The following is a 20,425-nucleotide window of genomic DNA, read 5'->3' on the forward strand; positions in this document are numbered from 1 at the left end:
ATCAGTAAATTCGAACTCGATGAAAGAATGGAGAAACTATTTTCTGAATTACTGAATGTTGATAATCCCAAACATTCAAGTCTGCTAGCAGACCTGTATCTAACCACTACTCTACCAATAAATTGTGAAGACTTCGCTGAAATGGAACTGAAAATAGCAATAGATCAAACCAAAGCAGGAAAGTTCCCAGGGATTGACGAAATTAGAACAGAAGCTTTCAGAAATGCTGGGTATAATACATATTGCAATCTCCTTGCCATAATGAATCAAGCTTTAAACACTAGAATAATATCTCAACAATGGAAACAAAGCCTTATTGTCCCTATACCCAAAAAGGACAGTCTTAATAGAACGGATAACTACAGAGGTATTACTTTGCTATCAACCACAGTTAAAATCTACAATAGAATGATTCTCAATAGAATGAACCTTACATAACATCACTTTTAAGGAAAAACCAAGCTAGATTTCTATAAAAAAAAAAAAAACGATTTACAATAGAGCAGATACATTGCATCAGAAGAAGCATAGAAGGTTCACGTGATAAAAACTTGTCATTTTAACCTTTATAGACTTCAAAAAAGCTTTTGAGTCCATCAATAGAGAAGCAATGTTTAAAATACTCAGCTTCTATGGTCTACCCTCAAAACTTTTATACAAGCAATCTCAGTGCCTTATAAAGATTACAATGCTACAGTAATCTTTAAAACAGAAACATCTGAATCATTTCCAGTGACAACAGGAGTCCTGCAAGGTGATGTACTAGCACCTTATTTGTTTTTAATATGCTTGGACTACATCTTCCGGACTATCAACACAGAAGATCTTGGTTTTAACATTAAAACATTCACTCATACCATGCAAATAACTGATCTTAGCTTTGCTGATGATGTTGTACTTATTGATACAGAACTAACAAATGCACAAAATCATCTCAGTCTACTAGAGGCACAGGCTAAACTTATTGGCCTGCAGATCAACATCCAAAAGCCCAAAGTATTCTCAATAGGTTGTGAAAACTTTATATTTCATATCAACAATAAACCCTTAGAAAGAGTAAAGGACTTCCAGTACCTTGGATCGTACATAAGCAATACAGAAAAATGATATCAGAAAACGTAAACAATTGGCTCTAGTCTTCCATAACAAACTTCACCCCATCTGGAAATCATCATTAATATCATTAAAGACAAAATTAAGAGTATACCATGCAACCAGTAGATCCATCTTTTTGTATGGTTCTCAAACCTGGACAATAAGCACCAAAAAAACTACAGATCTAATTAGTTCCTTTTGGAACTACATGTCTCAGACTGATCCTTGGATACACTTGGATGGACCGTGTCACTAACTTTGCTGTGCTAAATCTAGCTAAGCAAGAACAACTTGTCAATATAGTAAAAAAAAAAACTACAACTCAGATGGCTTGGGCATCAACTCAGACATCCTGAAGTCTTGCCCTTTTTGGAATCCCTCATCCTGTACAAACCAGAAGATGGCAACTGCAGTAGAGGAAGACCATACAAACAATTTTGGCAACGCATATGTGAAACTATTAGTAGACTGAACTGCAAAACTCCATCTGACATCTACCAGTTAGCTCAAGATAGAGAGACTTGGAAGACCATAATTTGCAATATTTAATTTTTAATATAAATCTCTTTTCCCTTTTCACATTGTATGATATTGTGAATAAACTATGTATGTATGCATGCCATTACTGTTAGAACCATGAAGATATCTACTCCAAGGTCTTCCTCTTAATTAATGGTGGCAATTCTGTGTGGTGTTTTTTTTGGTTGCACCTCAGCAGGTAACAAGGCCTGGTTACTTGAGTCAAGTTCATTCTTCTCCTGAATGTCAATATTGGAAGTATCCCAATGTGCAATTTCTGTACAGATCTGAACATTCAGACTTTTAGCAGCACCAAATAGCATAGAAAGTTGGTCCTACAAAATGATCACTTCACCCTTGTACGTTAAATCTATTATCATTTTTAAATCTGTGCATTTTATATCTTTGAGAATAATAACTGGATGTTTACATAAGTTTTCAAGAAATATACCATAAAAGAAAGAACTGCAGACAGAGAGTATTTTTTTTTTTTTTATAATGAAATACAGAACCTGGAGATTTTTTATTAGTGATCAAAACCTAATCACATAAATGCCTTCCATTTTCAGCTACAAGATGGGTCCTTTTTATGGCATGTTCCATGACATCTGTTAATGTTTCTGGCTGTAGCACCATAATTTATGCATGAATGTTCTTCTCCTTCAGCTGTTGGATTGGCTGAGGTTTGTTCACATACATCTTTTCCTTCAGGTAACCTTATAGGAAGAAGTTAGTTTGGTGCCATCAGATCTAGAGAATGTGATGGCCAGTTAATCAGATCTTTGCAAAATTATTTGTTTGCCAAAAATGTGCCTTAGGAGTTCCATTGTGGCTATAGCAGTGTGGGCAGTAGCTCTATCTTGCTGAAACCACATCTTGGTGTCCTTTGCTGCAGGTGATACAAAATTTTCAATCATGCTCCCCAGTGACTGTCACTGCATTACTGTTGTCATCTTGAAACAAGTAAGGCTTGATGACCCCAAATCCTGCAGTTCTGTTTGTTTGTGAAACCATTGAGGTGAGAGTGAGCCTCATCAGACATAATCAGATTGTGGATGAAGTCATTTTCTTCTCTAGCTAATTGTTGAAAGCAGACGGCAAAATTTACGCATTTCTGATAATCCTAAAAAATTTAGATTATCAGAAAAAGATTAAAGTTTAAAATGTGCTTCGGTGATATCTGAGACACATCCAGCTAGCCAGAACATCTTCGGGTCAGTATTCCCAGTTTTTCAATGCTGTTCCACACACATTTGAATGTTTTCCTTCTGTCCTGGCTGAATGGGGGTCTCCTGGATCATCGCAAGTCATTTATGTAACTTTCTTGCCTGAAATGTTCAATCAAGCATTGAATCATAGAATAATCAAATGCTGATTTTTCAAAATAAAATTGCACGATTTTGATTTGTTTTTGGAATGCGAACTTTTCCATGATTAATTTCCCATATGTTCCTTAGAATACCTGAAAAAAATAAAATGAAAAAATTAATAATTAAAAAAAAATGTCATTCTCATTTTAAACCCCTTTGTTACTTATGGGGAAACGGAAAAAGTTAGTGAACCATCAGGATGGTGTGTGACTAATGCATCTAGAAAGGGAAGATGGACATTGGCATCCTGTTCCATTGTGAAATGGATTTTAGGGTGTGGCCTATTTAAATGCACTAAAAATGTATCTGTGTCTGGATTATATCCAAATAGCCCACACCAACAACATAATGCAGCCAAACCACTGGTTTGAGAGTGACTGTATTCATTGCTTGGTTTTCTAAGTGTTCTATGTAGAGATTGTCTAAAGAAGGGAAAGAGGTGGGGGGCATAGCTCGCCTATCTGGTTGTTTGTATATTTTCCCTTTCCATACAAAATAACCAGCCTGTGCTATAAATTTGAATAATTCAAATATATCTGGGGGAAGTGTGACTTTAGCAAATCCAGGGTTTCAATTAATGGTACATTAGTAAATAGTGAAGTAATATTGAAACTAATCATTATGTCTGAACTTTTTAAAATATGGTGTTTTAATATACTATTTAGGCGAACAGAATTTTTAGCAAAAGAGGAAGAATTACCTGTGAGGGGACTAGTAATTTAGCCAAATATTTAGTAAGTTTGTATGTTAGACTGTTTATACTGTCAGCGATTGGGTGTTGGGATCTATCTTGCTTGTATTTTGATGCTACCCTATCTCTCTTCCTTTATATTACCACCAAATCTACAACTTTCCTCATACCCAAACTCATCCCTCTCATCTCAGCACATCTTGATCTGTTTTTGTCCACACACACAGTCACCTGAATTCAACATCCACATTTCATAAAGTGTCCCCCCCCCCTCCCATTTTCCTGTTTGTGTTGTGCTTCCACTCTTGCATTTATTTCATTCATGATATTCACTTCTCCATTTGCAAGCATCACTACCCTGCTTTTTTTCTCTTTCATATCACCTCGTATCTCATATCACATATTTCATTTCAAATGAATACTTGTTTTCTCTTTCTTTATCCAATAATAGATGGAGCCAATTGGAACTTTAGTTACTCATGTTGTTCATTACAATTTTTTAAAATGTTCTCACTGTAAATAAATTGTTGATTTTCAAAATAAACTATTTTTTGTTCTCTGAAGATGTTGGATATAATACCAGCAAAATATTAGCAAATAATTTAAATACATATTAATTCTTATTATTCTTGTGTTATTAATTAATAAATAATAACACAAGAATATTAATACAAGAATATAACACATTAAATAAATTAACATATTTTGAATCTGTGGATTTTTATATATATACAGTGAAATCTCTCGTAACAGGCACTACCAAAACAATGACTTTCGAAGGTCTAAATTTAAACCCAAAATTTAAGCCTACAAGATAAAAAAAAAAAAAATATATATATATATATATATATATATATATACACATACAATGGGCTTGCATTCTGGCAACACTGTCATATGTCATGTGATAATATAATGGCTGGCAGATCGAAAAACGCGACCAAAAATTTTGCATGCTGCGATTTCTACAGATGGCATCACAAAACATGAAAGGTAAGTTCTCGAAATATATATTTAATTATCTGGCAAAATCTCGTATCTGGAATCGGCCAAGTCCAGTTGTTGCTGGTTAAGAGAGATTCTAATGCATATATATACTAAAATCTTTCTACATGTTTCATCAATTGTACCTGTTATGAAACAGTGAAAATAATGATGTGTAACACTGCTGGAATATCTATCTAATGCTATGATACTAATAACCTCTAAATGCTGATACTTTTTATTCAATTTAGAGAACTGTTCATTGAGAATAAACCAGTCTTCGCTTATTGAGGCATTTCAACAGTAGCTAAACTGTTTTCATTGGTTTCATGTCGCTAATAATTTATTAGCTACTTTTGATTTAGTTAGTAATCGAAGTTTTTGAGAGAAGTAATCACAGAACTTAAAGGGTTTCTTGTATCTTAATTTTTGCAGTGATAACAATTAATTTTGAAAAGTTTTATGATAAACAGATCAAAATTTTATTTACTAAGTTTCAATTGTTATTTTAATAAGGTGTGTATGTACACAATAAACAGTTTTCATATCTAGCTATAAGAAATGCATATAAAATCTGTCAAGATCACCAAATGGGCCATTATTATGTAAATACTACTGTGAATTAGTAATCCTGAGTGTTTGCTAACTGCTCTTAGGGTACATGTTTTGCTTGACTGACTAATCATAATTTGTTGGTAATATTTTTGTAATTTATTTATGAGCAGGTTCATATCCTGTTAACTTGACTTTTTGAATAGCTAGCCAAGAAGTCGTTCCCCTCCCCCCCCCCAATCCCTTTCCTTTTCATAATAGACTTTGTCATGTCAAATGCATATGCAGAAAATAAACATGTAATGCAATGCAGAAATATTAAATAATAAAAACAATGATAAATATCCTGTATTAAATATGTAAAAGATGCATACATTTTACATTTACACTATATCTAGTTAGGACAATGTTTAAAAACTGAACACACCAAATACAGTATATTTTACAATTTGACCCCACATTCATGCTGGCAACACAATTTATTAACAGAAAATTGTCACTGCTCAGTATCTTTTTTTAAGTTGTGGCTTTCAATAATCCAAACTCATTCTATGGATAAAAGAAGAAATCAAGAATAATCAACCAAAAAATACAGTTCAAAATGCTCTATCAGTATTAAGATTACATTTTAATAAAAAAAAAAAAAAAAAAAAGAAGTATATATTGTTGCCTGTTAGTTGGTTGCTAGCTTTAAAAATCTGTCACAAGATCTTTATGCAGTCAAAGGTGTCTTCAGCCATCTTTGCACTTGAAGAAAATGAGACTTGTTTGGATTCATTTTCTCATACTGAGCCGAACAGGAAGTCAATTCTCGAAATTCTTCAGCCATCTCTTTTCTAATTCTGGTTCTGAGATTTCATGTATTTCTTCATCTGCAACTTTAGCAGCTTCCAGTTCAGTGAGATCAGCATTTGATAACTGTTCATCGTGCAATTTTATAAGTTCCTCCACATCATATTCATCGACTTCTATTTCCAGTTGTTTTTCAAGTTCTACAATTTTTTTTTTCACTGACTTCCTCAAATGTTTTGTCCTTTTTGAAACTTTGGTTGTCGGGAACAAATTGCAGACAGATTTTTTTCCACACTAATTTCAAACATATTTGAGTAACATCTTCCCAAGCTTTTGCAATGTTCTTTATTGTATGTAAACATTTTAAGATTTCCAGAATTCCCCAAGTGTTATTTCAGGATTTGTATCCAGTGCTTCAATTGCTTGGGCATATATTCTCCTTAAATAGTATTCCTTGCCTGATGTAGTGTTGGATGGAAGACAGACAACTTTTACATTGTGATGGAAATCATCCAAATGGACAGGAGTGCTGGGAGAATTATCTAAGCAGTATCTTAAGGAGTTTGTCATTTTCATTGCATTATAAAGCAGTTGATAAACTAGTCTTCAAATAATGCTAGAGGCATCCATGGTTTCTGATTGGTTCAATAATAGAATGGGAGTATTGCTTTAGTGATGCCTTTTAATGCTTGTGGGTATTCAGAGTTGCGAACAAGTAGTGTTTCAACTTGCATGTTCCAGATGCATTTCCACCAAGCAAAAGTGTTACCCCTTTTTTTTTTTTTCAATGCTTTGCGTCCTCAATGTAAATATAGGTGCAAGATGGCATTTTTGATAAAACAGGCCCTTTATCCATATTAAATATTTGCTCAGGCAAATAGGCACCTTCATCAGATGTTGAAAGTTTTTTTCACATGGTTATGCTATAAATTAAAGATGCCAAAAAATTATATTCTTGGTTTAATCCTTTGTCCAAGTGTAAGCAAACAATGTTTGCACTTGAAGCTACTTCATGACTGGGCTACTTGAGGCTAATGACCTCACATCAATTGCCTTAGTATCCCATAATGCAAAGCCCACACCCTTTTGGCTGTGTATAATCCTATGCATTATGGGAAGGGCCACTACCCAGCAATTCTCATCAGGAGGAATCAGACCCACAAAAGATACCAAGGTTGAAGTAATGCAGAAATTATATTTTCCATATACAAGTAGTCAAATGCATAGCAGCACAGTGTGAAGATACTTCACACACAAACATTGTTTGCTTACACTTGGATAAATGATTAAACCAAGAATATAATTTCTTGGCATCTTTAATTTATGGACCTTCATGGATTGTAGCCACTTCAGAAAATTTTTGGCTGCTGCAGTGATACTGAAGCAGCCAAAAATTTTCTGAAGTGGCTACAATCCATGAAGGTCCATAAATTAAAGATGCCAAGAAATTATATTCTTGGTTTAATCATTTATCCAAGTGTAAGCAAACAATGTTTGTGTGTGAAGTATCTTCACACTGTGCTGCTATGCATTTGACTACTTGTATATGGAAAATATAACTTCTGCATTACTTCGACCTTGGATAAAGTTCTTCTGCATTACTTCAACCAGCATTGCTAGGTACAAGCACATTATGAAAGCCAGCATGAATTTTTAAAATGTATAAACCAACCTTTGCTTGCATCAAGTGACTGTGTTCCCTCGGGATATTTTTCCTTAAGGGCCTCAAATAAACTTCTTGCCTTTATGTCATACGGCTCAAAGGAACACATTTCTGGATCTGGTCTTCCATCCATATTGTAAGCAATTTTTCCATCTTTGTTAGTGTACCTTCATATTTTTTTTGTTATTGTTTTCATGCTGGCTATTCCTTTAACATGTTCTTTGATGTGCAAGGTATCCTTTACTATGGTATTTATTGTCGATACTGCCAAACTGAGTTCACAAGCCATACTTGATAAGCTTAGTCCACCATTATATTTCTTTATTATCTCTAATTTCATCTCCACGTTGATTCAAGGGCATGTTTATCACCGGCCATTGTGAATAATATTTAGAAATCACATGAAAATAAGCACAACACTATATAGGTGCATTCACAGCAAGCGACATGTAGGAACTGGGACAATTCAGCATGTGGGACTGAGTGTCAATTTGTGCATAAGCACTGTCTATAAATATCATGTACATTTCTTAAGGGAATTTGTTACTTAAGTATGGATTTATGTATCTTGGGGTCTTTCTGTATTATTAACTGTTTTACTTCTAATGAGTTTATCCACAAAATGCCATTGATTTAGTTTTATCAATTTTCATTCCAGAATTTTATATGATGATGTTTAAATTGTATATTGTTCTTTGTAAATTCTTTCTTATCTGATTTATAATATTTATTTATTATTCTTTATATATTATTTATTTAAGATATTATTTATTTAATATAAATATTATTTATTACAATAATATTTATTTTATTATTCTGGGAAATTTTTACATCTATGCAAAGTGTTCCACTGTATTAGTATTTAATTAATGTTATTAAAAAGTGTTGGAGGCAGAGGACATCCCTGTCTTACTCCTTAGTTTATAGATTGCTTTTCAGATATTTCATTTATTTTTATTCCATTATCTTTGCATATGTTCAAAGTTGCCTGTAATAAAATATTAGGTATATTTATTCTTTATAATGTATCAAATAGTTTGACTGGGCTACTTCAGTATCACTGAAGTAGCCCACTGATATAAAATTTAAATTTTAAATTTGCAATAAAATTTAAAACTTTACGTGTAAAGTTTTAAACAAAATGGGGCATTCATTGTAGAGTATTCTTTTCTAAATGTATTGATATTGTAATATTTTTTCATTAATTATTATTATTATCCAAGACCCCATGGAGTCAAAGACTCGTCTAGGAGGTCCTTTTATCATACATGCAGCTCATCATACTGTGCTTTAAACACTCAAATTCTCTTCAGACACCACACTCTCAGGAAAGGCATTCAATCATTCACAACTCTGTATGAAAAAAAACCTGCTTCTCACACTCTCCTTATACAGCCTCCAGGGATGACCTTTGGTTCTCCCCTGATCTCCCACTATTTTCTGTAGAACCTCTCCAGCATTGATCCCAAAACAACTCCCTATTAACCTGTAGGTCACCATCATATATCCCCGCTTCTTCCTCCTGTCCACCAGACTATGCAAGCTGCATCTTCTCAATCTTTACTCATACTCGACATTCCAGAGGTTAGAAACTTCCTTAATCAGTTGCCTCTGCACCCTTTCAAACATCTCTTCATCCTTCTGAAAACCAGGTGACCAAATCTGGGTACAATAGTTCATGTGCCGCCTAATCAAAGCCTTATACGATGGAACAAGAATCTCCCTACTTCTATAAGTCAGTGTCCTCCGTATCATTCCCAAAAGCCTTTGTGTTGTCTTCACAATTTTGGCTATGTGTCCCCTAAATTTCAGATCCTTATTCACTATCATCCCCAGAACTCTTATTTCCTCCACCTCCGACAATACATTCCCACCAAGCATAAATTCCGCATCCCATTTTTGTTTTCCAAATTTTAAAACCCCACATTTTACAACATTGAACCTACATTCCTGTGCCCAATCACTCAATTTATTCAAGTCTTCTTGTAAGGCCACATCTTCTCCACTCCTCGTAACCCATCCTGACTGCATCATCTGCAAACAACTGAATATCTCCATCCAAATTTTCTCCTATCTCTATGTTCACTGGGCATCAACAGATGCCGTATGGTCACTCTGATGCTTCTCCAATATCATTAATATATTATACAAGTTAAACAGCAATGGCCCTAAAACAGATCCCCAAGCACACCACTAGTAACTTTCCTTTTTCTGGATATCGCTCCCCCATACACAAGCTGTTGATACTCATCACATCAGATAGCCAGTCCCCAGTCCAATGCACCAATCTAATATCCAACCCCATCTGCTCTAGTTTGACTATCAACTTATCATGTGGTAATCCATCAAAAGCCTTTGTGAAATCTAAGTATATTACTATGTATACTTCTCCTCTGTCCATGGAAGCAGTCACCTTATTGTAATAAGTAAGTAGATTACTAAAACATGACCTCTCTCTCTCTAGCAAATCCATGCTGTCCATCAAAGACAACACATTTGTTGTCAACCCAAATCTGGATCCCAGTTCTCACAAGCTTCTCCAACAACTCAGCCACAACACCCGACACACAGATAGGCCTGTAGTTTGATGTCTGAGCTCTATCACCTCCCTCCATGAAGTGGCACAATCTTGCCCGCTTTCCATTCCTTAGTAACTTGACCCAGTGCAAGACTTGTATTAAAAAAATATGTCAAGGCCGGCATCAACTCCCTGGCATATTCCTTCAGAATACTTGGTGATATATTATCAAGTCCCACAGCCTTATTAACATCAGGTTTGCTCAACTCCCCCATACACCCATTCTCGCTTACAGTTCACTCTCTCCTCCCCATGATTAACTGCCCTCAATCTCTCCATGAAGTCATATTCACAAGATTGAAAGACCTTTATAAACTGCTCATTAAGTATCTCCACCACACCTTCTGCAACAGCTGTCTTTATACCATTTTCTCCAATCGATGTCATCCTTCCGTAATCATTCTTTCTTTTGCTGGCTATATATCGAAAGACCTCCTCAGGATTCTTTTTGGCTTCATTAGCTAACTGCTGTTCATAGCTCTCTTTAGCTATCCCCACCAACCAAGTCACCCTCCTTGCTTGGTCTTTGTAGACCTCATGGAATTGGTTATTTCCACTTCTCTTATGCTGCCTCCACAATGCCTTTTTTCTCTGTATTGCATGTTTAATCTCTTTATTCATCCATTTCACACCTACCTTATTTAACTTCTCACCCTTGGAATACATTTAGACATTGCATCTACTGATCAGTGCTTCCCAAACTTATGGATGTAAAGGCCCCCTTGGAAAAATTAAAATATTTCACCTCCCCTTGGGGGAAAAATCACAATATAGACATTATTATAATATTTATTGTATTTATATTCAATACAAAACATACACAGCAGATATTGCAAAAATCAAATGCAAATATTACATTTTTGACATATTACATACACATTTGACATGGCACACCTAGTCTTAAATTTGTTTTCATTATTTCACGCCCTCCCCCTCAACAAAACTAATGGCCCCCAAGGGGGGGGGAACGGCCCACAGTTTGGGAAGTGCTGTACTAGATAGTTTTTGAAAATCCCCCAAGCTGCATTGATCTCTTTTCCAGCTAACTCCTCATTCCATGCTACACCTGCAAGCTGTATCCTGAGTTCTTCATAATCCCCCCCCCCCCCCGTAGTTCCACATATACCCTTTTCTTACAGAGGTTCTCACACTGCTGGCAACCACTCAGGTAATCACCTCATGGTCACTCTCATCAATTGGTGGGTGATTTGACACTTCATTTATAATTACATCCTCTGATAAGATGACCAATTCCAATACCCTCAATCCTCATGTGCCCTCTGTTACATACTGTCTGAGGTAGTTATTCCTCAAAAACTCAAACTCATTTTCTTTACTTCCAGTTGCTATCTCATCATTCCAGTCTATATTGCCATAATTAAAATTGCCCATAATGCAAAAAATTGCATTATGGGCAATTTTTTGCTTGGCTAATTTGATTATACATTTCATAGTCACTACCATCCACATTTCCTGGTCTATAACAACATTTCCTCTTGCATCTCTACTTTGTATGGACATAACTCTTTCTCTATCATCAATAGCATTACCCTTCCCTTTTTACCCTTTCTATCTTTGCGAAACACATCATATCCTTCCATCTCTATTCCTGTCAGGATGTCGTCCTCATCTAACCATGTCTCACTTATTCCAACAATTTTTGGGTGAATAGATGCAATTAATGCAATCATTTCATCTACCTTGTTTCTTATACTTTTAGCATTTGTATACAAACACAACAGCTCATTTCTGGATCTACAGCTAGTTCCACTGATACTACTCACCCGATGTGATCTCTCCATGCTCGACTAGGGACATTTCCCTTTCTGCTTATTCATTTTAGAACACTCTTCATTTCCAACTGTTTCCTCTTGATCCCAGGTCATCCCATTCCTTTCCTGTCTATACATGCTCTAACGTCCTCTTGGAGCATCCACCTTTTTCACGCTGTGTACCCCTGTTCACCCTGAGCCTCCCCATGTTCCTGTTCCTCTTGCACACCCATTATCTCATTTCTATACTCATGACACTCGCTTCCTCATTCATAACCACCTCTTCAATCTCTCCTGTCTTACTCTTCTGCTCTTCCACATCACTTCCCACTTGATCTGATTCATTCTCTGTACTCGCTTCTGTACCTTACAGCAGCAGCAGTCTCTCCAAGCGACTTACACCATAACCACTCAGATGCAGTCCATCGCTCCCATACAGTTCACTTCATTCTTCAAACTCATTCCACACATTAACAAATTGTACTCCCCCTCTTCTCGCACATTTCAGCCAACATATAATTCATAATCCTTGCTCTCTGCCTCATCTCACCACAGTCATACCTAGGCAACATGCTTACTGCCCTTCCTGTCACACTATTCTCTTTTATCTATCTAAGCAGCCTCCTGATATCCATTCTGACGTGCTCTTTGTCCTCTGTCATGTCATTCTTACCTATTAAAACCATCAACTCCTTTGCTCGCTCTCTCACTATATTATTCTGCTATATATTTAGTAATGTATTTAATATATACCTCTATGATTAGCAGGTTTCTTCCCCCCCTCTTTTTTTTTTATATTATATATTGGTATTATTACACTTGTATTTCATTCTTTTGTTATTTGTCCATTTGTATATATTTTATTTAAACATTTTTATAATCTCTGATGAAATTTTTTTCCAGCAAATTTATACAATTTGCAGTTTATCCCATCTTCTTCTAATGATTTATTATTATTTTTATTTATTTTACTTAGGTTGTCCTTTAATATTTCCATTGTTATTATATCATCTAAATAATTTTGTAAGTTTTTTTGTTTTATTTAAGTATTATCTGTTCAAAGATCTGTAAAGTAATGTAAGAATTCTTTTAAATATATTTCTTAATTTATATTTCCATTTTCTTTTATGTCTGCATTCATAAATTTAAGTATTTTATGGACATTAGGTCTTATTTTGTATACTTTTCTAGAGAAATGTCTAGAGATTGTAATTGCCAAATTCAGCAAATGTGGACAGTAATACCAATGTGTGATCGTTTCATTAATATTTTTTAATACTTTCTTAATTTAAAAAGAGCTGCAGTAAAAAAAAAAAAAAAAAAATTCTGATTCAGGGGTGCTCTATAAAAATAAAATAAAGCTTTGTTTATCTTTTTATATTAAAGACCCGCTTTTTATTTTCAATTTTTTTTTTTTATTTCATTGGCTCATATGCTGTCAGTGTTATAATTCTTTCATATTATTACATGCTTTCTGGTATTTTTTTTGAACAGTTATTAATCCTCTGTTGTATAAATTTCTTATACTTCAACTGTTTAGTAGTCTTACTTTGTAATTAGATTTTGTTTCTGTAGTTGCTTTATTTATTTATTTATTTATTAGGTGTTTTATGTAACCAGTTTGGTGGAAACCTTAATTTTGACTGCACTTGAATAGTGATCTATATTTCTAGTCCTCTCCCAACTTTAACATATAGGCTTTTTCAGTCACTATAAAGTAGTCTAATATTGATTTTTGTTCTCATCCACACCATGTATATTTATGTATTTTTATGTTTATAGAATGTAGTCATTATTTTTAAATTATTATCTATGATCAATGAGCCATTCTCCCTTTGTTTATTGTTGATACGTCAAATTTTTCTGTCATTTTAATTTTTTTCCATTCCTATTCTGGCATTAAGATCTCCAGCTATAGCTAGAGATAATTATATTATCTGTTTTATTTTTTTTTTCTTATTGCAACCGTTTTATAAAGGTCATAATTTTCTTCTTTTTCAACTGTTAATTTGCTTTATTTAATTTTATTGTACTTCTAATTTTCTTTCACTCCAGTATATATAATGGGTTATTTTTGCTTTAATTGATTTATGGATCAAAATCATTACACCAGCTTTTGCATATAATTGTTTATCCACTTCACTGTATATGATATATTTTGTTCCTTTAAGTTTCTTTCGAGAGGATCAGCAGGGAAAACGACTCTGGAAATACTGGAGGGAAAAAGAGCTGGTAGACCAAGAACTTCTTGGGTTGATGATGTAAAGAAATGGATAGGTAGCAAGACCTATTATGAAATCAATAGAATGGCAAAGGATTGGATACTCTGGCTTACCATGATTGCTAATTCCCAAATTCAAGATGCTACTCAACGTTTTTTTTTTTTTGTAACAATTGTGATTTGTGTGTTTTTTTTTTATTTAAAATTTTATGTAATTCCTCTTCTTTATGTGCTTTTCTTAAAGAAGAGGAATTACATAAAATTTTGTGTGAATCAATAGTGGTTCAATTCGATAATTCCACATGATTCAATAATAATAATAATAATAAAATTACTCATAATTGATTTTGTTTTCTGATAGGGCCAGACTTTGGATGATATTGCCACCAGTGTGCTTGAGGACTGTGCTCAGCTAGTGAAAGCCAATAGCATTCAAGGTATGCAGTTGAGTTAGCAATAATAATAAAAAAAAAAGCTGACATTTTTGCTGCTAGTCATATCTCAGTTTAAAATGTCAACCTTTAAGTATCTAGTAGAGAAGCTTAGGTGTTGAATGTTATTCATATCTTATTTTAATAATAGTACAACATCAAGTAAACTAAATTATTAAAAAAAAAAAAAAGCCATTTATTAACTGGCTTATATTTTACTGGATTTCAAACCAACATCTTCAGAGCACACTAAACGTTACAGTTAACACGTAGCAATGAGTAAGTGAAACAATTCCAATTTAACAGACAAAAGATCTAAAGTCCTAATTTGACACTCTAATGTTGTAAAAAAAAAAAAAGTATTATGGCTCTGTAAGAGTTGATCTCAAAATCTTCTTCTTATTGTGCTATCTTCTATCGAAGGTCAGTGACCATCTTGGTGAACAAACTGCGGTCTTGTACTAATCTGAGCAGTTGTGCACTGCTCTTTCCTGTCCATGTCTTGATGTTGTCAAACCATGATATTCTTTTTCTTCCTCTAGTTCCTTTTCCATCAATTCTTCCTACCAAAATAGTTTGTAGAAGTTGGTATTTGCTGTTTTTCATGATGTGGCCAAGATATGTTTTTCGTTTCTTGATTATTTGTACAAGATGTTTAGCTTTGCCAGTGGATTTTAAGACCTCTTCATTGGTAATTTTTTCTGTCCATGATATCTTTAGCATTCTTCTGTATAGCCACATCTCAAAGGCTTCAATTTTCTTGATGGTTGTCGCCTTTAATGTCCATGTTTCAACTCCATAGAGCAGAATAGACCACACGTAACATTTCAGCATTCGGCATCTGACTTCCATGTTTAGGTCTTTATTGCAGAATAGTGTTCTCATTTTCATGAAGGACTGCCGTGCAACTTCAATCCTTGTCTTTATATCTATTTCTGGATCCCACCGTTCATTAAGCCAACAACCAAGATATTTATATCTTGACACTTGATCAATATTTTTCCCATTGAGTGTCAGTTTCATTGATGAGGCTAGACGTTTGCTGATGAGCATGTATTTTGTCTTGTTGATGTTTATATTTATTCCCATTCTTTGGCTTTCTATGTATACTCTGTCAATGAGTTTTTGGAGATCCATAATGTTATCTGCAATTAGCACGGTGTCATCTGCATATCGTAGGTTGTTAACAATCTTTACATTTATTGTGATTCCCTCTGGACATTCTTCCACTGCTTTTTTAAGTATCTCTTAAGCTTTTTTATGATCTCAAAATAAGTCTCCCAAATTAATGCAACCATACTTATTCAGGATGGGAGAATACTTTGTAGCCATGGCTGACTCCAAAAATAATCTTTCTGATTTTTAACAACTTGTATATAGCACATTTGTTTTTCTTCCATCTAATCCTCTGTTAAAAAGTGTCCAAAGTGTGGTCTGCCAGTCCAGATGTGTCATAATAATGGTAACAAATGTATTTTTTATGGTCTCCAAGGCAGATGTTAACAGATCTTCCTGTCTATCCATGGTAGGCCATGTTGCAGTCATCTGGAACTTAACACTACAGGATATGCTAGGGGCTGGAACTTGCTTTTAGGAGAGCAGATCAGAGTTGCTAATTTGACATGTGGCTCGAATATGGCAAAGATATTTAAATTCAGTGGAAAGAGCTGCATTATTAGATCAAATAGCTTATTCTGTGTGTAAGTGTTTTTAGAATACCTTACTGTGCTGGATGACATGATTGTTTATGTAGGTATCTTCCTATGTATGTGTTGGCTTTCTATAAATGGAAACACTAACAGGAAGATATCTAACAAATCTAATGATGCAGCTCTTTCCACTGAACTTAAATATGTTCACCATACTCTTCTAGCCAATGGCTACAGTGTCTACAAAATAGATAAAATATTACATGGCCTTCTTACTTCACCCCATCATCAAACACAAGAACAAAATGCCACTATTCCTATTCCCTACATCTTAGGTACTTCTGAAAAGATAGTCATACTAATAAAATATAACCATTGCACCGCATTCAAACCACATGTTCAATTAGCAACTCTGATCTGCTCTCCTAAGGATAAATTCCACCCCCTAGCATATCCTGTAGTGCAGCGCTTCCCAAACTGTGGGCCGCGGCTGTACGTTTTGTTGAGAGGGGGAGGGATGAAATAATGAAAACAAATTTAAAATGTTTTCAGACTAAGTAGATTTGTTTTTTTATCTTAAAAAAACACGTCTTTTTTTTTTTTAACAGAAAAAATCGCACATTGGTGTTGGTTCACAAATTTCGCATCTTGCGTATTTCGGCGATTAATGGATATTAGTAAATATATGCTTATTCATATAAGTTTCATTTCAAAGGTACTGATAAGAAACACAAAAAAGATTACAAACGCAAAATCTTGAATATAAATTGTATTGAATATAAATATTATAATAATAAAGGGTGTTCCAAAATTCATGCAAGATTTAAATTTAGCGCCATTTGTGCGGTAAAGTATTGCCAACAAGAAAAAAAAGACCGTGTGACAGCTGACAGTTCAGGGTTATTAAAAATGGAGCGCTACACGAAAGAACAACGCATTTTCATTGTTGAGCAATATTTTAAAAATAATGAAGGTTTGGCAGCTACAGTTTGCAATTTTTGTATACAAAATATGGTCGGAATAGTGATTTAACTTCATCAACTGTGAAAAGATAAATAAAAAATTCAAGGAAACTGGATCAATTAGTGATCTTATACACTCTGGCCATCCTTCAACAAGTCATTCAACAGAAAACATCGAAGCAGTTCACGAGAGTGTTGCTGAGAGTCCAGGAACATCAATTCGGCACCATGGTCTTGAATTGAGCATTTCGAGAAGCTCTCTACAGCGTATTCTCACGAAAAATTTGCATCTTTATGCTTACAAAGTTCAATTGACTCAAGAACTGAAGCCTACTGACCACACACATTATGTTGGAGGTTTAATGGATTTTTTACAACACTCAAAAAGAATTACAATAGAATTTAATACTTCCTATATTTCGTCCTAGTCACTAGGACATCTACGGTGATTACAAAAACAATTAAGGTAACATGCACACAAAAACTTACGATACTAAGCCCAACCACGTGGGTGACACTAAAGTCCTATCTAGGTGGAGCACCCTCTAAGGGCGGTAGTAGGTGACCTGGAATGTAAGGTGGGACCTCTGGTGATGAGTGTTTCCCAAATCTTCAGAAGCTTAATACAACCATATTTATTAAGATTTGGTTGGTTACTGAGAGCTGCTGCTGCTTCTAAGAAAAGTCTCTCTTTCTTGAATTTGCTGTGGTGGAGCATGGTGGTTTTCTTCCATGATACTCTGTGGGTGGTGTCCAAAACATGGTCAGCCAAGCCTGAATGGCCATAGTTATGTTTAACGATGTACGACTTGTGTTCCTCTAGGCGGATGGATGCTGATCTGCCTGTCTGTCCAAAGTATGCAAGCTTACAGGAACAGGGTACTTTGTAAACTCCAGGCAGAGAGAGAGGAGGGAGCTGATCTTTCATAGAACGGATAAGGGTAGCAAGTTTGCGGTAGGGCTTATATGCTGTGTGTAGGTTATACTTTTTTAGTATCTTGGCTATTTTTTCCGAAGTGCCACAGATGTAGGTTATGGTGATGGCATTTTTAAAATCTTGTTGACAAGAGGGATGGGGAATGGGGGAGGAATTGATTATTTTTTTGATACTGTGTTTGCTGTAGCCATTGGAGAGGAAAGTTCTGTGTATGTGGTTGGGCTCAGTAGTGAGGGCGGTTCCACTGGAACAAAGATTGTGGGCTCTCTTGGTAAGAGTTTTAATGATGCCATATTGTTGCGAGGGGTTGTGGTGGGAGAGTTTGTGAATGTGTCTGTGGGTTTTCTGTATACAGTGAAGGAAAGTGTATCATTAGGCAGGCGTGTGACTAAGGTGTCTAGGAAGGGTAAACAATTGTTCTTTTCCTTTTCCATAGTAAACTGGATTCTTGGATGTAGGCTATTGAGATGACTGAGGAAGGAGTCTAACGTGTCTGGGCCATGAGGCCAAATCGAGAACACATCATCTACATATCTTAGCCAGATAGAAGGTTTGAGTGGGGCTGAGTCTATGGCTCGTTTTTTGAAATCTTCCATATAGAAATTGGCAAGGGGGGGTGAGAGGGGGGAACCCATGGCGGTTCCTTCTATCTGCTTGTAGATTTTGTTCTTCCAAGAGAAATACCCAGAGTTGATGGCAAAGGAAAAGAGATCTAAGATGTCAGAGGGAAAAACGTTTTCTAAGAGAGATAATCAGTTAAGGGAATATTGGTAAACAAAGAGGAGATATCAAAGTTTACTAATATGTCTGTATTATTCAAGGTTAAATTTTCTGTGAGGGCTTTAAAGTGCGTCGAGTTTTTTATATAGGAAGCGTAATTTCCGGTGAAGGGGGACAGAGAGTTGGCCAGCTGTTTAGACAGTCTGTAACAAGGTGCATTGATGGCATCTACTATAGGCCTGAGTGGGGAATTGTGTTTGTGGATTTTTGGTAAACCGTATATTCGGGGGGGCCGGGAGCAGAAAGGTTTAAGTTTTTTCGTGACGTCAGGGGGCCGGGAGGTTACTTATTTTGAGTAAGATTTTTAATTTCTTAACTTGTGTTTTTGTGGGGTCGTGTTCTAGCGGGTAGGTAGCGCGATCGCGGAGGATAATGTTCATTTTACGATTGTATTCGCTGGTATTAAGAACGACTGTGGCATTACCCTGGAATATTAAATGTTCCAGGGTAATTCCATTACCAAGGAATAGGAAAAGAACAATTGTTTACCCTTCCTAGACACCTTAGTCACACGCCTGCCTAATGATACACTTTCCTTCACTGTATACAGAAAACCCACACACACACACACACACAGGCAGATACATTCACAAACTCTCCCACCACCACCACCCCTCGCAACAATATGGCATCATTAAAACTCTTACCAAGAGAGCCCACAATCTTTGTTCCAGTGGAACCGCCCTCACTACTGAGCCCAACCACATACACAGAACTTTCCTCTCCAATGGCTACAGTGAACACAGTATCAAAAAAATAATCAATTCCTCCCCCATTCCCCTTCCCTCTCGTCAACAAGATTTTAAAAATGCCATCACCATACCCTACATCCATGGCACATCCGAAAAAATAGCCAAGATTCTAAAAAAGTATAACCTACACACAGCATATAAGCCCTACCGCAAACTTGCTACCCTTATCCGTTCTATGAGAGATCAGCTCCCTCCTCTCTCTCTGCCTGGAGTTTACAAAGTACCCTGTTCCTGTAAGCTTGCGTACTTTGGACAGACAGGCAGATCAGCATCAATCCGCCTGGAGGAACACAAGTCGTACATCGTTAAACACAACTATGGCCATTCGGGCTTGGCTGACCATGTTTTGGACACCACCCACAGAGTATCATGGAAGAAAACCACCATGCTCCACCACAGCAAATTCAAGAAAGAGAGACTTTTCTTAGAAGCAGCAGCAGCTCTCAGTAACCAACCAAATCTTAATAAATATGGTTGTATTAAGCTTCTGAAGATTTGGGAAACACTCATCACCAGAGATCCCACCTTACATTCCAGGCCACCTACTACCGCCCTTAGAGGGTGCTCCACCTAGATAGGACTTTGGTGTCACCCACGTGGTTGGGCTTAGTATCGTAAGTTTTTGTGTGCATGTTACCTTAATTGTTTTTGTAATCACCATAGATGTCCTAGTGACT

General features: G+C 35.6%; 1 protein-coding gene across 1 annotated transcript in view; it reads left to right on the forward strand.

Moving 5' to 3' along the window:
* Positions 1-20,425, forward strand: part of LOC150095212 (coiled-coil domain-containing protein 25) — a 139,404-nt gene that overhangs the window by 15,941 nt on the left and 103,038 nt on the right. Inside the window, exon 4 of the mRNA XM_090410487.1 lies at positions 14,599-14,674. Coding sequence (XP_090266613.1) covers positions 14,599-14,674 — 76 coding nt within the window. The remainder of the gene's footprint in view (positions 1-14,598; positions 14,675-20,425) is intronic.

This window comes from Typopeltis vanoorti, chromosome 20, assembly GCF_054136105.1.
Source record: "Typopeltis vanoorti isolate ZY-2024b chromosome 20, IOZ_Tvanoo_1.0, whole genome shotgun sequence".
In the NCBI taxonomy this organism is placed as follows: domain Eukaryota; kingdom Metazoa; phylum Arthropoda; class Arachnida; order Uropygi; family Thelyphonidae; genus Typopeltis; species Typopeltis vanoorti.